We start from the raw sequence: 9,434 nt of genomic DNA, 5'->3' as shown, positions 1-9,434 counted from the left end.
GTGTTACCTACCAGGTTTTCTTCACACAGTTCTCTGAACTGGTAGAATTTCTGGGCCATGAGAAGTTGAGCACTGCCCACTGCGGTTCGGATTTTTCCTAGAACTGAAAAGAGCAAACATACGAGAAATTTACACATCTTGCTTCATCGTTGAGATTTAGTCTGGTAAAGCAAAGAGGAAGTTATGCTGTAATAATTAGGGAAAATGGCACACACACACACTGAACACTCATGCCCACCCAGACAGCCCAATCACTGTTGTTACCCTGTTGGTCTATGTCACAGAGGCTCCTGGGTTAAAGTAATAAAATCAACTTGGAAAAACACATGCTCCTCCTGCATATTTCTTGGGAGCAATGGAGTTTTCCAGCACTGATGTTACCAAGAACTGCATGTTACCAAGAGAAGAGGCAAACAGTTGTTGCTTTTTTTTTTTTTTTTTTAAACTTCCTTTACCGCAAGGATGAATTTCAAGTGTTTACCAGTATAGTTTTGGATTGATGGAGTCAGCCGTCATGGTCGGCTGGCTTGTTTTTCTAATACAAGCCCAAACACAAGGAAAGCAACACTAAACTGGAGGGGGAATCTCTTGGCACTCAGCATATCCCATCCATATCCTTTCATATTTTTCCGGAGCTCAGCCACTGGTACTGTTAGGAAAGAGCTGTGACTGACTGAAGTATTTTCTAAGGAGTGAACATGTTCAGTCTGTTGCCTAGAAAACACCAAGGCCGTCCCAGCTTTTACACTCCACAGCCCAATCTTCCTGTTAACAACATGGGGCGAATTCCCTAGGCACCGTGCTGAAAATCTCCGTCTCTGCAACAGGCTACTTCTTGTCTCCCCAGCTGCCGGCAGGCGTGCTCCGACCGAGCGGAGCTGCTCTCTGCTGAGCAATGCCCAGCTCTGCAGTGTCCCTGGGGCTCGCCTGCACACTTTGGGACTGGGTGCAGCTGCCCCGCTACCCACCAGGGTGTTCTCAACACGCCGTAATGGTCGGGAAGGAAGGGATCAAAAACTAAAGCAGGAGAACGTCTCCGAAGAGCACTTGCCCCTCTGGAAATCTTTACAGGATTTAAGCAATCCGGTTGTTGTGAATATACAGAGCCAGACACCCGACTGGAATGAAGCCTTTCTCAACCTCATTCCCCACAAAGTCTGAGCGACAGAAATCGAAGAATAAGAAACTCCATTCTGGCCCAGGGTTTTCTAGCAATTTGCTCCTTTATTTGTTTTAAACTGCTGGGCTAGATAATGGTTTCTGATGCACATTCTACGTAGGCGTTACTCAACTATTTCAGCATTCCCACAAGTCACTCAGTGCATTTATATTTCCTCTAATATGTCACCAGCCATACCAAACAGTTCACAGGCAGATATCTGTCCCCTCCCTCCGTGATCTCGAGGGGTCTCCCTTGACAGCTGTCTAGCAGCAATTTCTTAGGCCTAAGTTCTATTTTTCTGCTCTGCTTTTAAAATCTCTTGGAGTGGTTATCCTTTTCCTCTTTAACTAATAAATCAATTGTGCAAGACCTCCTCTCCTTTGCTTAACATCCCCAGAAAGGACAGCTTATGGAGACACAGGGCCTGAGTGGGCCAGAGTCCTCACCATCTACTGCCTGGACAAGACCATCTCTACTTTCCCATATGTAAAATGGGGCTAATGGTACCTATTTGGAGGGTTGTTGGGAAGGTTAAAAGCATTAGTGTATTTGAATTGCTTTGGGCTGTGTTGGATTTACAGTAGGCACTTAATAATTATTGGTTATTATGTAGGGTCAGAAACCTCTACCTCTTCTATGGGTGTGCCCACTGTGAGAGCCACACTTGCCCTGGCTAGGAGAGAAGAGGGAAAACAAAGTCTGGATTATCTTAGGTGACTGGATATCTTGGTCTCCTGGGACAGGTATGCTCTCTGGGTGACCTCCTCCAGCTCTGAGAAGCTATATGGAGCAGGCACTTCCTAAGTGAGCATGCGGCTGTAGGTAAGCTCTGAGGTTTATGGAAACCTCTCTTAATTATCTTGCTGAAGGGCAGGACTGTGAGACTGGCAAATCTCAGAATGAATCCTGGGAGGTTATGACCAGGGTACCTAGGTCTCCACTCTGATGGCTGGGTTCCACAGCTCCTGGGAGCTATCACAGAAACTCCAGCTATTCTGATTTACCTAAGAACTTTGAGCTGATGGTTCTCAATTACGTCTGATGCTTGAGCCGTATAATAGACTCCCATAATAAAAGTCACCGAGTAAGACAGTGATTCTCAAAAGAGAAGACAGCACTGTTCTATTATTATTCTATATTATTTGGGCAACATGCAACCACATAAGTTAGGGCTAACTCAGATGTCTTCTCAAAAGTGAAACAAGGGACATCTTTCTTCATTCAGCATGGCCTGGCAAGAGCCCTGGCAAAGTATCTGGGGTGGAGTTGCGGCCCTTCTGTTTCCCGGGCTTTTGCTGTCATGTTCCTTGCATGGAAATTCCCTACTGGCTCCGGGATACTTGCAATTCCTGTGTCCAGAAGATGACCTTTCCTAGGTCCTGGGTGGGGAGATGACTGCTTGGGTCTAGAATGACATCATGAAACAGGGAGGCTTGGGAGAAGCAGATGACGGCTCATATTTCCTCGTCCTCCACACTTTCTTTTCCAGAGAACTAAAAACTCACTTTAATTTTAAGAAAGAAGCTGTAATGGAGGTTTTTTTGTTTTGTTTGGTTTGGTTTTTTTCCACTAGACACTCTGTGTGTGTGAGGTAAGTTCTTTCTTCCAAAAGTAAATTTCACATTTGTTGCCCATGCCTTGAGGAAGTTGAAATTAATAAACAATAAATGGTAAACACCAGTAGAAGTAAAAAGTGGAAATAAAAAGGCTGAAAGTTGGTAAAGAAATGAAATGAAGAAGAAAGAAGCATCTCGATGTTGTTTTGAAAGTACTCTAAAATGTTCAATACCAACCTTCAGGGCGGAAAAAAAAATACAGTTGGCCCTCTGTATCCATGGGTTTTGCATCTGTGGGTTAAACCAACCTTGGGTCTCACTATGTGGCCCAGGCTGGTCTTGAACTCCTAGGCTTAAGCAGTCCTCTCACCTCAGCCTCCCAGAGTGCTGGGATTCCAGGTATGAGCCACCGCATCCTGCTGAATTTGTTTTCTTTTTCCCTTTTCTCTCTCTCCTATGAAATGAAGCCCTACAGATAAAGTAAATGTTCTCCACTCCTATCCCATTCCTTTTTTTTTTTTTTTTTTTGAGATGGAATCTCGCTCTGTCGCCCAGGCTGGAGTGCAGTGGCGTGACCTAGGCTCACTGCAAGCTCCATCTCCCAGGTTCACGCCATTCTCCTGGCTCAGCCTCCCGAGTAGCTGGGACTACAGGCGCCACCACACCAGACTAATTTTTTTGTATTTTTTGGAAGAGACGGGGTTTCACAGTTTTAGCCAGGATGGTCTTGATCTCCTGACCTCATGATCCGCCCACCTCGGCCTCCCAAAGTGCTGAGATTACAGGCATGAGCCACCGCGCCCGGCCTATCCCATTCCTTTTCATCCCCAGAGGAAACCATTGCAGTAGAGAATGACTATTTCAGTCCCATCACTGAGTTCATAAGGTGTCTTTTCTGGTCCTGGAAAGGTGATAGCTAAGGGTCTTTTTGAGTGTTAGATTGGGGCAATGTCACTAGCACAGCTGAGACCCTGTAGCCAACAGCAGCAGATTTTCTCTGAAAGTTAGAATGGGGGGTTTAAAGCTCTATGGGTGTTGAGTTGATCTCTTTCACATTCTGGTCATGCTTTTTTTTTTTTTTTTTTACAGATTGTTCAACCCAGATGTGGTTAACAGTTTTTCCACTCATCTCCCTTAGGGTACATTCAAGTGCATCTTACAGAATAATTATCTCTGCTGTGTCACCCAGGCAAGCCATGTAACCATGATTCATACCATATATTTGTGTAATACTTAATCAGACAGTAAGCCTTGTATTGCTGGGCAGTTCTTTTATCTAAGTAAATCCAGCCTCCCCAGACACCGTATAGGCACCTGATGGTGAGGCTTATAGACTCTTCCCTTTCCTTTCCTTCCCCAGCTACTCTGTGAGTCTGTCCCACAGTGGAAGTACAGAACAAAACAGAAGACAGAGTTGAATGGAATTCCTCCTACTTAAGAAGTAAGCCCTCTCTATAAACCCCCCACTTACAATTCTTCAAACCTCTTACTCCACAATAGATATTTAAAAAGACCCACAATAGAGAGGACAGCCCTGGGTTAGTGAATCACATAAAGTCAGGAAGAACTTTTGGGAGGCCTTGTGTTTACTTAAATGTGAATCTGTGTTTACTTAAATTATCATCACTTGGTATTTCAAAACTCACAAACAGGCATCTAATTAGATCCTCACAGGACCCTGCGAGGCAGAGCAGATAACTTCATTTGAGAAAACTTGTGCTCAAACTACAAAGTCTCTTCCCCAGGGACACCTGCTGTGGCCAGTCCCTATCTTCTGACCCCAGTCTAGTTGGGCTCTCTTCTCTCTACACTCACTGAAAATTGTGTCTGAATCTACTTAAGGGGAAGCTATCTGAGTGTGATTTCCTTCTTTTTTTTTTCTCTACTGTGGTAAGAACACTTAACATGAAATCTACCCTCTTAACAAATATTTAAGTGCACAATACAGTTTTGTTAATGGTGGTGCAGTGTTGTACAGCAGATCTCGAGAACTTATTCACCTTGCATAACTTTAGATCCACTGAACAGAAATTCCCATTTCCCCCTCCCCCTAGACCCTGACACCCACCATTCCACTCTCTGTTTCTTGAGTTTGACTATTTTAGATACCTCATATAAGCAGAATCATGCAGTATTTGTTCCCCAGTGACTGGCTTATTCCACTTAGCATATAGTCCTCCAGGTTCATCCATGTTGTTGCATATGGCAGAATTTCCTTATTTTTCAAAGCTGAATAATATTTCATTGTATGTATATACCACATTCCATTTATCTACTGAGTGTGATTTCTATTTATTTGTTTATTTATTTATGAATGAGGTCTCACTATGTTGTCCAGGGTGGAGGACAGTGGCTATTCATAGGCATGATCATGGGGTACTATAGCCCTGAACTCCTTGCCATAACCTTCTGAGCAGCTGGGACTGCAGGCATGAACCACTATGCCAGGTTGCATGTAATTTCTTTATCAACATTTCTCAGCCAGTGCCAATGGATAGGGGTGAGTGGCGTAATAAGTCAGTGGGAGAGTTGGAAGGAATTCGCCAAGCCTGATCACTGTCCCACATTAGGAAGCAAGAGCCAGACCTGATCACTGTCCCACATTAGGAAGCAAGAGCAAACCACATCCATCCACCTGAAGTGACTGGCAGGCAAGGCAATTTCAATCCTGAAAAGAAGAGAGGAACCAAGGACACCTTGAAAGAGATGGTGGGTGTAAGTTTCAATTTCTGTTTTTCTTTTAAAGATTATATGTCATAATGAGAAGCAGAGAACAACTATTTTGGCTGTGGGAAAGGGGAGTCTTTTATGCAAACTATGATTTGAAATCTCCGGACTACATTCAAAGACCCAGCCATTTAGAAGAGAGATACCTCCTCTTTCCCACTGACCTCTGTGGGATAGGTTGTGATTTTGAGAAAAGGAGGTAGTATAAGAGAAACAAGGATGAAGAGAAAAAGCACTTTCTTTTAACCCTCCCAGTGGGTCTATGACAAAGCTGCAAGGAGTTTCAGTGCGCTGGTGATCTTTTTGCTGGGTTAAAATCAGGATTACAAATCCTTAAGCATAAGTAGCATATGTATCCTTTCCTATTTCAAGAGAAGTTAGGTCTCTAGAACTGAAAAGGCAGACGTGCTCATTTCTCTGACTGCTTCTTTTTTTTTGTTTGTTTGAGACAAGAGCCTCACTCTGTCACCCAGGCTGGAGGGCAGTGGCACGACCTTGGCTCACTGCAACCTCCATCTCCTGGGTTCAAGTGATTCTCCTGCCTCAACCTCCCAAGTATCTGGGATTACAGGCATGAACCACTGCGCCTGGCCTCTCTGATTGCTTCTAATTCTTACATGATACTACACCTAACTTCACGATCATCAGACCTTACCTTAGGGCCTCAGAAACAGAGAAGAATAGACATATTTCTTATATCCTCAAAGTATGTTCCCTGAAGCCCAGATACGACAGACACCCCTGCAATGGATTACATCTGACAGGCTCCCCGTGGTGAAGGTTACTACGGTACATATGCTACATAGAACTTGTCACATTTTTCTGCCACCTACACTGTAATTCACCTAGTATGTTTCATTTTAGTCTAACTTTCTCTCTGGGCAATATAGGCATGCCTCAGACATATTGTGGGTTTAGTTCCAGACCACTACAATAAATGAATATCACAATAAAGTGAGTCACAGGGATTTTTTGTTTCCCAGTGCATATAAAAGTTATGTTTACACTATACTGTAGTCTGTTAAGTGTGCAATAGCATAATGTCAAAAAAAAAGTACCTAATACTTTATTGCTAAAAAATGCTAATGGTCATCTGAACCATCAGCAAGTCACAATCTTTTTGCTAAGGGAGGGCCTTGCCTCGATGTGGATGGCTGCTGTAATCAAGGTGGAAGTCGCTGAAGATAGGGGTGGCTATGGCAATATCTCTTTTTAAAATAAATTTTTTTTCATTTTTTATTTTTTGTAGAGACGGGATCTCGCTGTGTTGCCCAGGCTGGTTTCAAGCTTCTGGCCTCAAGTGATCCTCTCATATTGGACTCTCAAACTGCTGGCATCACAGGTATGAGTCATTGCCCTGGCCGGCTGTGGCAATTTTAAAAATAAGACAGCAATGAAGTTTGCCGCATCAATTGACTTTTCCTTTCGTGAAAGATTTCTCTGTTGCATACAATATTTGTTTGACAGCATTTTACCTACAGTAAAACTTTTTTCAAAATGGGAGTCAAGGGGCTGGGCGTGGTGGCTCACACCTGTAATCCCAGCACTTTGGGAGCCTGAGGCGGGCAGATTACCATCCTGGCTAACATGGTGAAACTCTGTCCCTACTAAAAAATAGAAAAAATTAGCCAGGTGTGGTGGCGGGCGCCTGTAGACCCAGCGACTCAGGAGGCTGAGGCAAGAGAATGGCGTGAACCCAGGAGGCGGAGCTTGCAGTGAGCCAAGATCATGCCACTGCCCTCCAGCCTGGGCAACAGAGCAAGACTCTGTCTCAAAAAAAAAAAAAAAAAAACAACTAGAGTCAAGGTTGGGAGTGGTGGCTCAGACCTGTAATCCCAGCATTTTGGGAGGCCAAGATAGGAGGATTACTTGAGCCCAGGAGTTCAAGACCAGCCTAGGCAACATGGCAAAACCCCATCTCTACTAAAAATAGAAAAAATTAGTAGGCATGGTGGCATATTCCTGAAGTCCCAGTTGCTCAGGAGGCTGAGTTGGGTGGATCACCTGAGCCTGGGAAGTTGAGGCTGCAGTGAGCTGTGATTGTGCCACCGCACTCCAGTCTGGGCAACAGAGGAGACCCTGTCTCAAAAAAAAAAAAAAAAAAAAAAAAAAATTGGAGTGAAAATCCTCTTGAAACTTACCACTGTTTTATTAACTAAGTTGATGTAATATTCTAAATCCTTTTGTGGTCATTTCAACAGTGTTCACAGTATCTTCACCAAGAGTAGATTCCATCTCAAGAAACTATTTTCTTGGCTCATCCATAAGAAATAACTCCTCCTCTGCTCAAGTTTGATCATGAAATTACAGCAATTCAGTCACATTTACAGGCTTCACTTCTCATTCTAGTTCTCTTGCACTTTTTACCACACCTGTGGATTCTTCCTCCACTGAAGTCTTGAACCCCTCAAAGTCATCTGCGAAGGTTGGAATCAACCTCTAAACTCCTGTTAATGTTGATATTTTGACCTTTTCCCATGAATCATAAATGTTCTTAATGGCATCTAGAATGGCGATTCCGTTCCAGAAGGTTTTCTTTTTTTTTTTTAATTTTTAAATTATTTTTTCAAATTTTTGTGGGTACATGGTGTATATATTTATGGGGCACATGAGATGTTTTGACACCAGCATGTAGTGTGACGTAAGCACATCATGGAGAATGGGGTATCCATCCCCTCAAGCATGTATCCTTTGGATTACAAATAATCCTCCAGAAGGTTTTCAATGGAGTTTGCCCAGGTCCATCAGAGGACTCACTATCTATGGCAGATATAGCCTTAAGGAATGTATTTTTAACTAAGAAGACTTGCAAGTCCAAATGACTTTTTGATCCATAGGCTGCAGAATGGATGTTGTATTCCTGTGTTTTCATGCTACTGATAAAGACATACCTGAGACTAGGTAATTTATAAAGGAGAGACGCTTAATGGACTCACAGTTCCACATGGCTGGGGAGGCTTCAGTCATCGTGGAAGGTGAAAGGCACGTCTTACATGGCGGTAGATAAGAGAAAATGATGATAGACAAGCAAAAGGGGAAACTCCTTATAAAATCACCAGATCTCATGAGACTCATTCACTACCATGAGAACAGTGTGGGGGAACCACCCCCATGATTTAATCATCTCCCACCAGGTCCTTCCTACAGCATGTGGAAATTATGGGAGCTACAATTCAAGATGAGATTTGGGTGGGGACACAACCAAACCAAATCAGATGTCATGTTTGCAGGCATGAAAACGACATTCATCTCCATGTACATCTCCATCAGAGCTCTTGGCTGACTAGGTGCATTGTCAATGAGCAGCAATATTGTGGAAGAAATTTTTTTTTCTGAGTCACAGGTCTCAACAGTGGGCTTAAAGTGTTCAGTAAACCATGCTGTGAACAGAGATATTCTCATCTAGGCTCTGTTGTTTTACTTATAGAGCAAACTTTATAAGAGCACACAAATTTAGCATAATTGTTAAGGGCCCTAGGTTTTTCAGAATGGTAAATGAGCATTGACTTCGACTTCAAGTCACCAGCTGCCTGAGCCCCTAACAGGAGAGTGAGCCTGTCCTTTGAAGCTATGAAAGGCCTACATGGCATCTCCTTCCGATAGAAGGCTGTTTGGTCTACATTGAAAATCTGTTGTTTAGTGTAATCATCTTCATCAATGATCTTAGCTAGATCTTCTGGATAACTTACTGCAGTTTCTCCATCAGCACTAGGAATTCACCTTGCATGTTTATATTACAGGGACAGTTTCTCTTTAAACTTCATGAACCAACATTTGCTAGCTTCAAACTTTTCTTCTTCAGCTTCCTCACCTCTCTCAGCTTTCATAGAATCGAACAGAGTTGGCCAGGCGCGGTGGCTCATGACTGTAATCCCAGCACTTTGGGAGGCTGATGCGGGTGGATCACCTGAGGTCAAGAGGTCAAGACCAGCCTGACCAACATGGAAAAACCCTGTCTCTACTAAAAATACACAATTAGGCATGGTGGC

At 43.4% G+C, this 9,434-nt stretch overlaps 1 protein-coding gene across 8 annotated transcripts in view; it reads right to left on the bottom strand.

Moving 5' to 3' along the window:
- DLGAP1 (discs, large (Drosophila) homolog-associated protein 1) overlaps window positions 1–9,434 on the bottom strand; it is a 703,239-nt gene that overhangs the window by 13,890 nt on the left and 679,915 nt on the right. For all 8 annotated transcript variants that reach the window (XM_011996318.1, XM_011996317.1, XM_011996319.1 and 5 more), the window contains one exon: window positions 12–103. In XM_011996318.1, the coding sequence (XP_011851708.1) occupies window positions 12–103 (92 nt within the window). The remainder of the gene's footprint in view (window positions 1–11; window positions 104–9,434) is intronic.

Source organism: Mandrillus leucophaeus, unplaced genomic scaffold (genome assembly GCF_000951045.1).
Source record: "Mandrillus leucophaeus isolate KB7577 unplaced genomic scaffold, Mleu.le_1.0 Scaffold51, whole genome shotgun sequence".
Lineage (NCBI taxonomy): Eukaryota > Metazoa > Chordata > Mammalia > Primates > Cercopithecidae > Mandrillus > Mandrillus leucophaeus.
The sequence above is the reverse complement of the archived record's forward strand: the minus strand, read 5'-3'. Positions and strand labels throughout refer to the sequence as shown.